The 16,099-nt window shown below is 44.9% G+C and overlaps 1 protein-coding gene and 1 non-coding gene across 5 annotated transcripts in view; both read left to right on the plus strand.

The window, feature by feature from the left end:
* ACTR3B (actin related protein 3B) overlaps positions 1 to 16,099 on the plus strand; it is a 90,131-nt gene that overhangs the window by 33,662 nt on the left and 40,370 nt on the right. For 3 of the 4 annotated variants that reach the window (XM_078437179.2, XM_078437173.2, XM_078437174.2), the window contains 4 exons: positions 552 to 676; positions 1,549 to 1,659; positions 12,500 to 12,595; positions 14,305 to 14,412. In XM_078437179.2, coding sequence (XP_078293305.1) covers positions 1,588 to 1,659; positions 12,500 to 12,595; positions 14,305 to 14,412 — 276 coding nt within the window. In that variant the 5' untranslated portion in view covers positions 552 to 676; positions 1,549 to 1,587. Of the gene's footprint in view, positions 1 to 551; positions 677 to 1,548; positions 1,660 to 11,306; positions 11,381 to 12,499; positions 12,596 to 14,304; positions 14,413 to 16,099 lie in introns of those variants that run through there. The other variant, XM_060633466.3, reaches the window with a different exon arrangement.
* LOC144615776 (U6 spliceosomal RNA) lies at positions 4,914 to 5,016 on the plus strand. The gene has a single exon (XR_013554399.1). It is a non-coding gene; the product is annotated as a U6 spliceosomal RNA (small nuclear RNA).

A 16,099-nucleotide genomic window follows, 5' to 3' on the forward strand; every position in this document is an offset into this window, starting at 1 on the left:
GATGGATATTAGCCATCAGCCTCCTAGTTGTTTCTTTGAGTGAAGTCAGTTTTTTTCCTATAACAAGATTAAAAGAATATATTTTAAATCTATCTGATGCAGAGTTTTATTTAAAAAAAGGACTGGAGAGTGTATAGGTGTTATTTTTCAGTTTACTCTTCTTTTTTGTATTATATTTTTAATTTGTCTCCTATATTGTATTTTAAAATTTGGAACCTATTGATACATACCCCAAGGGCGTTTCATTTATTGTCTTGTGGGATTTTTCCAGATGAAATTGAGAAATATAGTGATATAGCTTCTGTCAGCATTAAAAGCAGATCAGCTAAGTTCCTTTGTACCATTGAAAATAATACTGCAACATAAAAGCTGTTTCTGTATTTTATGTACTTGTTGATAGTGTCTTTTCTATGAACACCCCACCCCATATAAAACCCTAACATTGAAAATGTACTTGTACATACATGGGGATTATATGATCCTTTCTTGATCATTCAGATAAATATGAATAGTGATGGAAATCTTTGTGCTTTTTTTTTTTTTTTTTTAAGGTATTGCCATCAGGGAGTCGGCAAAGGTAGTTGACCAAGCCCAGAGGAGGGTGTTGAGAGGAGTCGATGACCTGGACTTTTTCATAGGGGACGAGGCCATCGATAAGCCCACGTATGCCACAAAGGTGAGCTCCCCTTAGGGATTTGCTGCCTTAGTGTGGAGCCGAGAACAGAACAGTAGAAGGGAGAGTGCAGAATGGCAGATGGTCTAGAAACTGTACTTAGGAGTTAAGGGATGTATTTTTATTTTTATGTTTAAAAAGTTTCTTTCTTAACTTTATTTAAAACAAATTTGTCTTAAAGTTTATTTTTGAGAGAGTACGCATGTGCGTGCACAGGCACGCGCGCAAGTGCGGGGGAGGGACAGAGAGTGAGGGAGAGAGAGAATTCCAAGCAGGCTCTCTGCTGACGGAGCCTGGTGTGGGGCTTGAGCTCACAAAATGTGAGATCGTGACCTGATCAGAAACCAAGAGTCAGACACTTAACTGACTGAGACACCCAGGTGCCCCAGTTTTGTTGTTTTTGAAGGGGGTATTTAAAATTTTTGTTTACATTTTATTTATTCTTGAGAGAGAGAGAGAGAGAGAGACAGAGCACAAGGGGGGAGGGGCAGAGAGCGAGGGAGACACAGAATCCAAAGCAGGCTCCAGGCTCCGAGCTGTCAGCACAGAGCCCAATGTGGGGCTTGAACCCACGAACCGTGAGATCATGACCTGAGCCGAAGTGGGGCTCTCAACCGACTGAGCACCCCCAGGTGCCCCATCTGTTACACATTGTTAACGCACTTCCTTGTACCTGGAAGTAAGGGCTGCAGAGTGGAAACAGGAGCATGGCTTAATCTTTCTGCCCACGTGCCTGTTTCCTTTGGTGAGTGAGGTCCGTCCCTGTGCTGGCAGCCCTCCTCTCTAACCCAGTCCGTCCTGGGCTGGCGTCGTTGGACTCTTACTCTTACTGTTGTGACCTGAAGGCTGACGTATTTTGGTTTCTCTTGCTGTAGTGGCCAATAAGACATGGAATAATTGAAGACTGGGATCTAATGGAAAGGTTCATGGAACAAGTGATTTTTAAATACCTTCGAGCTGAACCTGAGGATCATTACTTTTTAATGGTGAGTAACTAGACCTGAGAGGAACATATCCTCAAAATCCCGAATTACTTAGATTTTTCTTTTTCCAGATTACTTAGATTAAAAAAATTTTTTTTCTAAATGTTTGTTTATTTTTGAGAGAAAGAGAGACAGAGTGTGAGTGGGAGAGGGGCAGAGAGAGAGGTAGACACAGAATCCGAAGCGGTCTCCAGGCTCCCAGCTGTCAGCACAGAGCCCGACGTGGGTCTCAAACCCACGAACCGTGAGATCATGACCTGAGCCGAAGTCAGATGCTTGACCAACTGAGCCACCCAGGTGCCCCCAGATTACTTAGATTGTAAACTCAAGATATTCTTCCCTGGAGAGTTTTAAATTCCTGTAAAGCCGTTTGTATGAATCCGGTGCTTTTTTGGCACATAACAGAAGGCTCATCAAAAATGTCTGAAGTCAACAGGGGATCATCAGCCATCAGAACAGCAAGGCCAGAGCTGGGCGGTTGCAGGGCTCACCACTCGAGGGCACTAGAGCGGCCTTGGTTCCCCACAGGCTCCAGGATGGCACCACCTCATGCTTTAGACGCTCTTAGAGGTAGAAACGCTTTGTAAGAATGAAGAGTCCCTTTCCCGGGAATGTTCCCAGCCTGTGTGTCCCATCTGTCCCTGCCTGGCCTGGTCACTAGCAGGGGGAATGAAATTACATTGATGGGTTTAGACTAATCCGATTTCTTCCTGGGGGCTGGGGAGGGGACGGTGTCTGATGGCCTGGCCCCAGGAGGGTGAGTACCTAAACAGACTCCATCAGCGAGGAAGATTGGGGCGGGGGGACCGTGTGTGGGTAGCGATGCCCTCCTGATGGAGCTGGAGGGCTAGGATTTTTGCTTTGTAGCAGAGGAAACCAGTGAAGCCACTATTTTGCCAGGCTTTAAGTCTTATAAAATAAGACTGAGCTTAGTTATGGGTCCTGATTATGGCACTTAATTGATCTTGTTCAAATAGAATAAAACATTACAGAGAAATGAGGAGAAATGTCTCTTGGTTATGGAATCTTTTCTACTTGTTCTACTCAACATTATGTATTTCCTTCCATGAAATGTTCTTTTTAAGTTAAAATTAATTACATGTTCAAAACGCTTGCTTTATAGAGAGCAATTGCATGTAACATAAGCTGCATATTAAAACGTACATAATTTAGCTTTGGATTTTCTCCATGCAAGGATATTGTCAAATGGTCCCAGATCCAATTATATAATTCTTTCTAATGTTAAATATGGAGTGTGCTTTAGAATTATCTGACTTAAAATATGTTAACTGCAAGGCTATTGTGGTAGTTTGTGGAATCTATATATTTGATATCTATTAAGGCAAGTCCTTGAAAGTGCTCTGATCGTTTTTCTGGCTGTATCTTTGCAACTGGGAATTGCCAAGTATGGGTAATGTGTTTTACAGGCCACTGTGTATTTTCTATCCTGTGTACCTACAGTGGTTTATGTAAAATAAATGAAGCCAGGAAACTGACAGTGTGTCTGAGTGGCTTTGTCTTTATAGCCAAAACAAATCACAGGCTCCCACCTGTCACATTTGGCATGTTTCCTTCTCTAGCACATCACATAACTACCTGTTGGATGGGGTTGTAGGACCAGGCACCGTGCCCAGCTGCTTCCTTCTGTCTGCCTCAGCTCTCTGCGCCAGGATTCCTCCCTTTCACTCCACACAGAGCAGGTCTGTGGAGCAAACGCTACCACCAGGACGCAGCCTGCAGGAAGTTTTCCCTAAAATCATTTTTTTTTGGCATGTTTAGAGGCTAGTGAGGTAAAGCCACTTGCCAGGAAGGAATCGGAGGTGTTTGCTTTGACTATGGAAAAGCTGAAGTCCATTTGCCAAAAACGAGTATCTATAACGAATGTTAAAAAAAATCAAGTTTATTAAAGATAGGAAAATATTATATTATGTACATTGTGCTTTGAATTCTGTAAGTCACTTCATTGCAGGCGGTGACTGAGAAAGTGATGAGAATGGTAAGTTTCCTTCAGGTTTATACCCTTAATCATCAGTTAATGGAATAGTTAAAGCGGAGGAAAGCAAGGGTAGAGATTTACGGCCAAGTCATAGAAGTTAATTGAAGACATTTGCTCAACTGCTACATCACATGAGAGCTTCTTGGTGTTAGAGAGTCTCAGAGGTCTAAATTATAGGTCCCTTGGTAGCTCACAGAATTGTTCTTTCTTTCTGCTGCGAGCAGACATCTGAACATACAGGGTGAGAATGAGCTCGTGACGGCTCCTGTTTTTCAAGAAGTTTCAGAGTCTCAAGTCGTACTGGTCATCTGGACCGAGGAGACAGTAAATGAGAATTGTCCTCCGTTCAGTACTGAGTTGCCCGGGGTTCAAAATAGAGTCATGTGTTTTAGAGGGTTGCAGTGCCCTTGAGTGGAAGTGGAGTTATAACTTCAGGAGAGATGTGCACATACTTTGAACACGAATCAAGCCAGAACAAGCAAGCAGCACGTGCTGCTCACAAAGGCCTGAGAGCGGAGAGCTGCGGTGTCCAGGAGCAGGGATGACGGACACCCCGGCTCGAGTGGGGTGGGGCAGGGGAGAGAGGAGGATATGCCACCCGTCCTCCGCCTTTCCCACGCACATCGGTGAGGGCAGATCTCTTTACTCAGTCTACCGGATGCTAATCTCCTGCAGAAATAGCCTCGCGACACGCCCAGAAATAATGCTCAGCCAGCTCTCTGGGCATCCCTGAGAATTAGTCGTCACATGCAGTATGTCCTGTCTCGCTGCCGTAGTTTCCTTCCTATTCTTGAGAATGACTAGGACCCGCTCTGCCCAGTACGGTGGCTGGCGGCCAGTGCACGGGTTGGCTTCCTTGGGTTTGCCGAGCTATAGTTACCACTGGCCGTGCGCTTTCCAGCTTCCGGTATCTTGTCATCTGCTGTCCCGCTCTCCCTGCCTTGAGGATTTGTGTTTTTGAGGTTCCTCTATTGCAGTTACAGAGGCATGTGGGAGTGGAGCGATGTAGGTACGTGTGTTCATTTTGCTGTCTTTTTCCAGAAATAGGGATTGATTTTTGTGGTACTGATTAATTATTCATCTCTGAATCAATACCAGATGATATTTTACCATTGTTATGAATAAGCATGTTTACGTTGCTTGCATTTATGTGCTGTTTCAATCATATGCTTCAGTATTTAAAAAAAGTAAGAAAAACTCAATACTGCCATTTTAGATATTGTTATACGTACTGGTTCGGGAAGGTTTTATTTCAGTTGATCTGTGTTCGTCGCGCACACACTAACATTGGAACGATACGGAGAAGATCAGCACGGCCCCTGCGTGAGGGTGACACGCAGACTCGTGAAGTGTTCCTTGTTGGAAAAAAAGATAAATTGCTCTCCCAGAGGAACAACTGTGGCTAGGAAGCACAGAAGAAATGAAGGACGGAGGAAGACGGATTTATGTTACGTTTCTCCGAATCCTTGAGGATATTGCCCTTAATGCTGAACCAGATTCAAGAGCCAGGAGAGCCTAATTATACCATAAATGTTCCCTTAAATGGAAATACATAGATTTTAGTGTAAATTCTTCACAGATGGTGAATTGTTTGGCAGTGAATAATAAAAGTGTAAAAAACAGTCATTTAAACAAATTAGGGGTTTTATCTTTCTTTAATAGAAGTAGTAGGGGGGGGGCAATGCTGGTGTGGTGGTTCTCTAGTGTCATTAGGGACCTCTGGGCTCCACTATGTTTAGCATATGACTTCCATTCTAAGGATACCTCAGGATCACAAGTTGGCTACTGCCGCTCCAGTCATCATGTCTGTGTTCCAGGAGAGGAGGGGATAAGGGCAAGAGAGAGACTACTACTTAAGTCCTAACCTTGTACAGAGCTTTTCTAGAAGCCATGCTCCCCAGCTTTTGCTTCTGATTGGCCGGAATGTACCTACTTGGTGAGCCCTGTCCACAAGGTGAAGTCTGGGAAATGCTTTTCCTCTGGCCTGTTGCCACCTCCTGTGACTGATCAGTGCTCTGTCAGCGTGGCAGAAGGCAGAATGGATGCTGGGTATGACGTGACCGCAGGCATGAGGACAGTGGCAGAACAAGAACTGAGCCGATTTCAGAACCGCGGCTGGGTCCTGCCTGTGCGGAGCGTGTCATCCTCCGGGGAGCCAGCAGGCAGGGCAGAGCCCTGTCACGGCGTGCTGTTCCCTCTCCTGTGCTGTGTGTCTGCGGATGCGTTAAGTCAGGAGGCTGTGATAGCAGTTCCTGTGGCGCTTCCCCTACAGACCGTGACCTGGGGCTTCAGGCCTCTGGTGGTGATGTTTTTCCATTCCAGAACTGCAAGTATGGCAGAACATTGGGAGGACATCTCTGGGACTCTCCACAGTCCGGTCGTAGCAACTTAATTATTCACATTGGGCATAGTTTCATCTGATCATTCCATTCCTGTTTCTAGATGGTTTGCACTCACTGTTGCGTGCCCCACCCCCTCATTTTCTCACACAGCTGCCATCACTTGTTTCAGTGGCCGTGTGGTCCTCTATCCAGTGGGTACTTCCTGTCTGCTTAGCAGTTCGGCTCTTTTTAGACGTTGACTGTGTTTCCAGTTTCTTGATTTTATAAGAAACAATACAGTCTTTGCTCATACGGTTTCGCCCTCTATTTAGAGCATTTTTTTCTATAAAAAGAACTACCAGGGGCACCTGGGTGGCTCAGTCGGTTGAGTGTCCCACTCTTGGTTTTGTCTCAGGTCGTGATCTCACAGTTCATGAGTTCGAGCCCTGCGTCCGACTGCGCTGGCAGCGTGGACCCTGCTTTGGATTCTCTCTCCCTCTCTCTCTGCGTCTCCCCCCTCAAAATAAGTAAGCCCTATAAAAAGAACTAGCAGTGTTTGATTTTGGGGCGCAGAAGTATGACTAGCCTTCTGAGCCTTTAGCCCCTTGTTCGTGCTCTGTCTGCATTTATACAGAGGCCACCGTGTGGACTCCCGTCAGCATTCATTGAGACCCTTTTTGATTAGTTGATGGAATAAAAAATCACCTTGTTTTTATTTGCATTTCTTGACAACTTTGACCTTAAACATTTTTTCACACGTGTCTTAGTTTTCTTTCCTGTTGTGAATTTCCTGTTCATGTCCCGTGCTCTTGTGGATATCAGTGTTTTATTGCTTGTATTTTTTCTGGGATCTTTCTTTCTTTCTTTCTTTCTTTCTTTCTTTCTTTCTTTCTTTCTTTCTTCTTTGCCCAAATAGACTCCTTTATTGAACTTATCAGGTGGTCTTGAGAAGCCACTGAAGAATCTTGTGGGTTTTTTTTATTTTTAATTTTTTACAATTTACATCCAAATTAGCGTGTAGTGCAACAATGATTTCAGGAGTAGATTCCTTAATGCCCCTCCCCCATTTAGCCCATCCCCCCTCCCACACCCCCTCCAGTAACCTCTGTTTGTTCTCCATATTTATGAGTCTCCTCTGTTTTGTCCCCCTATTGCTGGGATTTCTATGAACTTTTTTCTGAATTAGAAATTTTTTCTGATAGAATTTATCATTGTAACCATTTTTGAATGTACAGTTTGGTGGCATTAACAGTAAGTACATTCACCTTGTTGTGCAGCCGCGAACCCCATCGTCTCCAGAACTGAAGCTCTGTCCCCGTTAAACACTTAACCTCCAGCCCCTCCCCTGGCCCCTGGCACCCCCCCCCACCCCCGCCACTTTCTGTGTGTGTGAATCTGACCCTTCCCGGAACCTCGTACACATGGAATCACCCAGTATTTGTCCTTCTGTGACCAGCTTCCTTCACTCAGCATGGTGTGGCAGCTGTCAGAGCATCCTTCCTTCTTGGGGCGAGGAGACCGCGTTTTATACACGTATTGCATTCTGTCTATATAGTGATCTCTTTCACGTAATTGGGAGGAGACTTTTGTCAGCACATTTTTTTTTATTCTGTTGTGTTTTTTTTGCCTATGTTTTTTGAACATCTATAGCTCGAAATTTTTATGTAGTGACTCTTTTTCCATTTGATGTTTATACTTAATCTTCATCCATTTGGGGTTTATTTGGAACATATTTGACACTGAACTTAAACTCCAGAAAAGTCCAGGGAGCCAGGGTTACTGTAATTTTTTTTTCTTTAAGATTTATTTATTTTTGAGAGAGAGAGGGAGCACAAGCTGGGAAGGGGCAGATGAGAGAGGGGGACAGAAGATCTGAAGTGGGCTCTGTGCCGACAGCAGCGAGCCCGACGGAGGGCTTGAACTCAAGAGAACCACGAGATCGTGACCTGAGCCGAAGTTGGACACTTCACTGACTGAGCCACCCAGGCGCCCCGGGTTACCGTAATTCCTGTTGGCGATGTCTTCCTATAGGCTTGGTGTTTGCTCCGGACCAAACACTGCCCGATTATGCTCGTACTTTCCAGACCCTCTACACCTTTCTCTCTTGATGCTGACCCACTTCTATGCAGCATAAATACTTTATTATTATTTATTTTTATAAATTTAAGTTATTATTCAAGTATGTGGGTTCCCGTTCAAGGTGAGAGAGAACTATAGCTCCCTTTAGTTAACGTATGTGATTTCTGCTGCTTTGCAGTGCATGTATTGATAATTACTTGCTCTGTGCCCAGGCTCCCCCCACCCTCCCCGAGTGTTTACCTATATTTCTTTAATTCCGCCAACAACCTTGAGGTGGGTGGTTATTAGGCCCATTTTTCAGGTTGATCGGATTGATAGGTTCTCTGAGAGAGAGATTGTGGCCAATCCTGTTGGAATCTGCAGGCCTTGTTTGTGTGCTTTAACCAAAAGAAGTCTTTAACGGTAATCAGCCACATTTATAGCATTAACTATAGGCTGGGCGCTTTGCAGGTATTAGCAAATTTAACCTCAACCCTTTGAGGTAGGGACTTTAAAATATGTAATATGTTGTTGAGTGACTTTTAGATCCCTTATGTATGATCTGCTTTTGTGTATGACTTCATTATTTTTCTCCTGTGTTTTAAGATTGCTCTCTGTCTCTCCCATCCAGGGAATATATTGATTCCGATTGCGGTGATTAAAACTTTCTCGTGGCCCTGTGTTTGAGCTTTGCATCAGTTGCTGCACAAGAGTTTAAACCAAAGCCTGCAGCTGGTTGATAGCTAGATTGTTTGTGTGTTTGACGAGGTAATATACGCAGACAGCACAGGATTCAGAAGGTGCCGAAGGGCTTCCAGGGCTAAGTGTGTTTCCTTCTCACCTCTGTTCCGGTTCCCAGACCTTCTAAGGGGGAGGGAGAGGAAACCACCTTTATCAGTTCTTAACCAGTTAATGGTGTATCTTTCCAGAGGTAATGGTGTGCAGACATGTAAATTATACATAAACTTTTGTATAAGTGGCATCAAAATACCCACCTTGTTTTCTTTTTATTAAAGAAAATAAAAATGTTGTGATCAAAATGTAATATGAAATTTACCCTCCTAATTGTTATTTTAAATGCATAGTTCAGCAGGGTTAACTGTGTTCACATTGTTGTCAGAGCTCTGGTCATTTCCCCTGGAACAATTCTTCGTTTGCTAAAAAGTTTTCGTTAGAAGTTACTGGCACAGAGGAATATTTAAGAACATAGATGGGCGGGGGTGGGGGCATCTGGGTGGCTCAGTCGGTTAAGCATCTGACTTCACCTCAGGTCATGATTTCACGGTTCGTGAGTTCGAGCGCCGCATCGGGCTCTGTGCTGATGGCTCGGAGCTTGGAGCCTGCTTTGGATTCTGTGTCTACTTTTCTCTCTGCCCCTCCCCTGCTTGCACTCTGTCTTTCTCTGTCTCTCAAAAATAAATATTGAAACAAAAAACAGAATGTAGAGGTTCTGGAGACCCGTTTCCCTTTTCATGTAACAGTTTGTCATGATGGTTTCATGGCAGCACATATGGATCTCATTCTTTGTCATTGGGGCAGGTGCTCTCCTTTATGGATATGGCGTCAGTCACTTAATCGTGTCCTTCACGATGGCATTTAGGTGGTTTCTCCTCTTCTGATACAGACAGTGCTGACATTTGACCTGTCTGGAGCATCTTGCTCTAGATGGGTCTCTTGTCTCCACAATGTAATTTTATTTTGTTTCATGGTTTTCGCTGAGAGACTTTTTTTTTTTTAGTAAGTGAGTTTCTCACTTGTGTTTGCTGAAGATTTTAGTTGTAATAATTCACTCTCATCAAGCACATTCCGCGTGCCAGGTGCTGCTACTGTAAGCACTTCCACTCCATCCATCTTTCCACCTCTGTGAGGTCAGTGCTCATTTCCCAGAGAGAGAAAATCACTTTCCATCGACAGTAGAGTCAAAGGCTGGGATTTAACCCAACCACTGGGACTTCAGAACTCTCCTTTGGACCATGCTGGTCTAGTATGTTGCTATGGGACAGGCACGTTTGCTCTTCAATGAGCTATTTTGCACTGTGTTATGCTTTCTGGTTTTAATGTGTTTTATTTATGTGTTAATTTTTTAAATCTCAGGCTTAGTTTTCTCTTTGCTTTGTAGTGAGTGTGTATTCTTTCTAATTTGGTATTAAAACATAATTTAATACAACTAATTGCATATATTTACTCTGTGTTTGGAGGTGATTGACTATTTCCTACTGTGATTAGTGAGCAAGTCGGTACATTTCCACATTTTCTTACTTCCTTTTCCTTTCATCTGCCTCCTGCTTTTGATTGATTGTTACTGAACTTGTTCTGATGTCAGCATTCATAACGTTGTATGTACTAATGCCTCTAATACCTGATCAGTTTAAAGCGATGTATTTGAGTCCATGGTAAGAGGATATCATTGTCTTTGTATTCTCTCCTTTTCCCTTATACCTTTCAGCTTGATGTTATTTCTGCTGTTTTAATTTATGACATTTACATTCTGTTCTGTAAATCCCAGAAAAGAGCAATCTTCGGTGCTGCGTCGTGAAAGGATTAAGTGCTCACTGTAAGGCTTTGGCTGAACGTTATCTTCTAATAGAGTTCATCCACAAAGGGCTTCTCTGCGTTCTTGTATGTTAAAGAAATTTTGTTTTCGCAACATGCTCGACTGGCAGTGTGACCAGATGTAGAATTCTTGGGCCACACCTTCCTGCCTGGAAGACTGTAAGGCCCAGGAGTCCCCGCGTGTCCCAGTGTTAAATGGAGCTATGTTGATGGCTGGGGCTGGCTGAACTTTTCCCGCTGGAAAGGTAGCGAGGTCTGCACCAAGTGCTGTAACAAAAGACCACAGGCTGGGCGTCTTCAACCACAGGCCTCTGTGTTCTCACAGTTCTGGAGGCTTTAGGTCCAAGATCCTGGTGGGGTAAGGCTTGTTTCTGGTGAGGGCCCTCTTCCTGGCTTGTAGGTGGCCCCTTTTCGCCGTGTCCTCACATGGCCTCTCCTCTGTGGTCACATGTGGAGAGACAGGGAGAGCTCTCAGGTGTCTGTTCCTTTTCTTACAGAGACGTTAGTGCTGTTGAATTAGGGCCCAGTCCTATGCTACTGCACCTGAATTACCTCCCCGGAGGCCCCATCTCCAAAGGCGGTGACTTTGGGGGTTGGGCTTCAACATACGAATTTTGGGGACACAGTTCAGTCTATAACAAAGGGTATTGTGGACTCTCTTTTTGCCGAAAGGCCCAGAGAATTTTTATTTATTCTTTTTTTTTTTTTCTTTTTGCAGCTTTAAATATGTGATGTATGACCATATTTATTGGCATGGAAAAATGTTCACAACATATTGCTGAATGACCAAGAGCAGGTTTATTTATTCTTTTTATCTTTCTCTAATCTTCCAATTTGATAATGGTGATGATTTTAAAATAGACATTTGAGTTTTTTTGAGATGATTTTGGTCTTGATTTGTATATGCGTTTGTTTTTCTATTTTTCTGGGCATGGGTTTTCCTGTTCTCTCTCCCCTCTCCTCTTGTTCTCCTCTTAGTATTTTTATATGGTCTCTGGCTGGTTTCTGTGCACTTTTCCCTCGTCTTTTGAATGGAGGGTGTTCTTCCTGGACCTGTGTGAGCGGGGGCTGGGGCTGGGGGTGGGGGCAGGGCGGTGTCTGGGGGAAGCCGCTTCTTCTCCCCTGGATTTTTCTCCCTTGCGGCCGACAGCAGAGATGCTGCTTCTGACCTTGTGTCCTGTGCTCTGGCGGCAGGTGGGGCTTGGGTGGCTCCTCGGCTCATCTGCTCAGACCGATACTCTTGTTCCAAACAAGGGCTCCCTGCTTCTGTTCTCCTGGGGAGAGCTCTGTACTTCGCCTGGGGTCCAAAGTCGCTGCTGTCCTCTTTCAGAGTCTTCGCTTGAGTTTTTACTGCCCTTGGCAACTAACTTGCGGCAGACCCGTTCAGTTTCAGGTGTTACGTTATTGAAGAAAGAATCTTATTTGCTGTAACTTGTTCCTGTTTTGGGGGTGGTGGTAATAAGAACAGAAATGTTTTGAGAAGTCTTTGCCATCTTTTTTTAAATTTTTTTTTAAATGTTTTTATTTATTGCTGAGACAGAGAGAGACAGAGCATGAGTGGGGGAAGGGCAGAGAGAGGCGGAGACACAGAATCCCAAGCAGGCTCTAGGCTCCGAGCTGTGAGCACAGAGCCCGACGCGGGGCTCGAACTCACGGACTGTGAGATCATGACCTGACCCAAAGTCGGATGTTCAACCAACTGAGCCACCTAGGCTCCCCAAGTCTTTGCCATCTTAAAGCTTTTACGACTCATAGCCAGATTTCTTTAATTAATCACTGTAAATGTACTCTATCTGTAAAATTAGGGAGTTATACGCATCCTCATTAACATGCTTTTGGGTTAATTTTTTTATGGTTCTGATGTAATTACAGGAAATTTGGGTGGTCACTAAATATAGCAAATGTTTTCCTACAGACAGAGCCTCCACTGAATACACCAGAAAATAGAGAATATCTTGCAGAAATTATGTTTGAATCATTTAACGTGCCAGGACTCTACATTGCAGTTCAGGTAAGGGCAAAGTTATTTTTACAGTTCCCAACAGACCTTAGCTGCGTAACCGTGGAGGAAATGGTGAATCCAAAGGCTCTCTGCTGTAGGAGTGTGCTGTGTGTTCTCATTTTCCCACTCCCTGAACACAACTCCCCCACCCCATTCAGACACTGTAAAGAACGCGTTCCATGATTTATGTTTTTATATGTACACTGTTGATCTAGAACGTATCTGGCTCTTTTTACGTGCCTTACAATCTAACGTGTTTTCTTTGGGTGACAAGATTGAGATATAGATATGGTTCTCTTTTTGGCCTTTCTCCCTTTTGATCATAGCAGAGGAAAGATACTATGGAGTCTGTTAAAAAAGAAAACAAACACCTTTAGAGGGTCGCCCCTATGGATCTGGGCTCCTGTGTTTCCACAGACTTCCAGAACTTCTCTTGAAACTTCTTCTTCACGGTGTGGGGAGTTTTGTTGGTTTTGGCAGTTGTTTGTCTGTGATCCTGTATAAAGAACTTGGCTGAAATTTGGGGGAATATTGAGATAGGTGTTTCCCAAAATGTTTCCTGCATGATACCTGGTCCCTTATTTTTAAGGAAAAGGAAGAGGAGTTGCATGGGAGAATAATTTGGGAGATCCTATGTGCTGTAGCCTGCATGTGGTGACTTACGGTGGGTAGCAGAGTAAAGGCCCTGAGAATGCCTGCGTTGAAGAGGTCTGTTCATCCCAACACTTCCACATCTATTCAACCAGAAATCTGCTCTTCTCATAGGTTATTTACGTTGCATGGATTAGGGAGACTTTTTAGAAAACCCTGAACCACAGCCAAGTGCATCAAGGCTGCCTGGAGGGCATTTTATATAAGATTCTCAGGCTTCATCTCAGACCAAGGTTTTCAGCCCCGGAGCTTTGGAATGGGCTGTTCTCTGTGGTGGGGGCCGCCCTGTGTGTTGCAGGATGTTTGTCAGCCTTTGTGGCCTCTACCCACTAGAAGCAGCACCACCACCTGTCTCTCCTTCCCTGAGTGACAATCCCAAGTGGTTCTGAACGTTGCCAGAGATTCTCTGGGGGCGACATTGCCCCTGGTTGAGAGCCACTGCCCTGGTCCTGCCAGATGAGAGTTCCTGGGTGTGAGGCTTGGTAACCGGTGTTTTCTTCTTTTATAAACTCCACAAGTGGGGCGCCTGGGTGGCTCAGTCGGTTGAGCATCCGACTTCGGCTCAGGTCATGATCTCACAGTTCATGAGTTCGAGCCCTGCGTCCGGCTCTGTGCCGACAGCTCAGAGCCTGGAGCCTGCTTCGGATTCTGTGTCCCTCTCTGCCCCTCCCCTGCTCATGTGCTCTCGCTCTCTCTCTGTCAAAAATAAATAAACGTTAAAAAATTTTTTATAAACTCCACAAGTGATCCCTCACTGCAGCCCATTGGGAACTAGTGGCTTAGAGATTAAAATCTTCTTACTCCTTTATAAAGTTCCTTTCTCATGGGCTTTCCTTTGTACAGATTTGATTTATTTTATTGGAAACTTGGCTCATTCAGCTTAAGTGTGTTCAATACCTCATACTCAATCCTTAAGTTCAATTTGGAATTTGAATTTTCGGGGAGGGTGGCGGACAGGGGAGGTGGAGAGTTACGTGGACTAAGTAAAAAGAGCGTATTGATAGGCCTGACGGCAAGCGACTTGAGAAACATTCCTGTGTGCTGACAATTCCGCGTCTCGTATCCAGGCGGTGCTGGCCTTGGCTGCATCTTGGACGTCTCGGCAAGTTGGCGAACGCACGCTAACGGGGATCGTCATCGACAGCGGGGACGGGGTCACTCACGCCATCCCAGTGGTAAGCAGGATGTTCAGTGCTTCACTCTCTGTAGGCCTCACCTGATTTCGAGGTAAGGGAAGAAATGAAAGAAGACACGCTTTCTGTAATCAAAACACCACGTTAAAAGTCACGGCTGTGCTTAGGAAAGGTAGCAAGAGCTTTTACACCCGGTAGATGAGAAAGGACAGCGCCCCTGGGCCGTGGCGTCAGCACTTGTGAGCTGGTCCTTGTGAGCACTTGTGAGTGGCAAGGTCCTGCAGTGGGGACGACGGCCGTGGTCTGGTCCCGTGGCCCCCGCTTGCTCCTCCAGGCGTTTGCGTCACCAGGGAGGTTTTCCTGGCCCACGTGCGGGGCTGCTGGGACAGACGTCCTCTTGGATTCCAGACTGTAGGCGTGGTGCCTGGCCACCCGAGGGGTTACCGCCGTTCCGTGACAGGGTTGTATTCCTCTGAGCGGCTCATGCTTTAGAGGAATGACTTCTTGTCTTCAAATGTATTCAGGAGTGAGCAGCAGAGAAGGCACATTCTGACTTGCAGAATGCTCTGTGATGTCGCTTGTTGGTTTTAATTTTCAAAACGTTAGAGAAGTGATTCCTAGTTCAGGCTTCAGGAGACACCTGCAGTCAGGAAGAAGCAAAGCCAGATCTGCCCCGTGCTGTCTCCTCGGGCCCCTGCCGGGTCGGGGTAGGGGGGCTGGGGCCGGGGCAGCTGGTCCCTGCAGGTCCGGTGCGGGTTGCACCCTTGGGCCGGTCTCCGCACACTCACTCCTCTTGTGGGTCCCCGAGGAGGCCTGGTGTGTGACGCTGACTGGCAGGTTCCAGCGCTGGCTTCTCCCTGAGGTTATGCCCTCGACCTTGAGTACAGACTGAGCCCCTGGGGAGAGGCGGCAGAGGACCTTGTGGCCTGGCCTGGCCCGTGTCTCAGGTGAGGAGAAGAGAAGGAAACATTTCATGCCGAGTGCAGGCCCACAGAGAAAGTGGTCGTAGAAGTTTTTATCTCTGTCTGTTTATCCTTTTTTTTCTGATTATAAAAATTCCATTTGTTGTACGAGTTGTACTAAACTAACAGAAATGTGGAGAAGAAAATAACATGACCCAGAAACATGCCCAGAGAACTGCATTATGCTTTTTGTCTGGAGAGCTTTCCACGTTCTTTTGCTTAGGTGCACACATATGTATGTTTTAAGCAAAACTGGAATATTCTATGTCTGGTTCTGTATTCTAACTGTATCATAGGATTCTAAACTTATGTTTTACATGTTGATCTCTGCCTAGTGTTTTTTCTTGTGTTTAAATATTCTGTGAAGAAATATTTAATAATTGCCTAGTAGCCCATCACGTGGGTTTGGGATAATTCATTCGTTGGCTTTCCTGTTGTTGGACGTCTAGGGTTTTTTTTTATTTACTTTTATTTTTTAAAGTCTTTAATGCTATGATGGAGCTGATACTTATTTAACACTGGTTGACTTCCTGGTAGAAAATGTTACGAGTGAGGCATGCAATATGATAATTATGAGTGGTTTGTGTCAGCTAGTATTCTTATGAGTTTAGATTGATCTTTAATTTATACATGACTTTTATTTCCATACTAAGATATTTTATAAATAGCTTGGACTCTGTGGAGGGGCCAAATCTTTTCTTACTTCTAGAGTTCAGGTACATGAGAAAAACCACGCCAGGAACTCAGTCACGTGCCCTTACAGCTTA

Source organism: Panthera onca, chromosome A2 (genome assembly GCF_046562875.1).
Source record: "Panthera onca isolate mPanOnc1 chromosome A2, mPanOnc1 haplotype 2, whole genome shotgun sequence".
NCBI lineage: Eukaryota > Metazoa > Chordata > Mammalia > Carnivora > Felidae > Panthera > Panthera onca.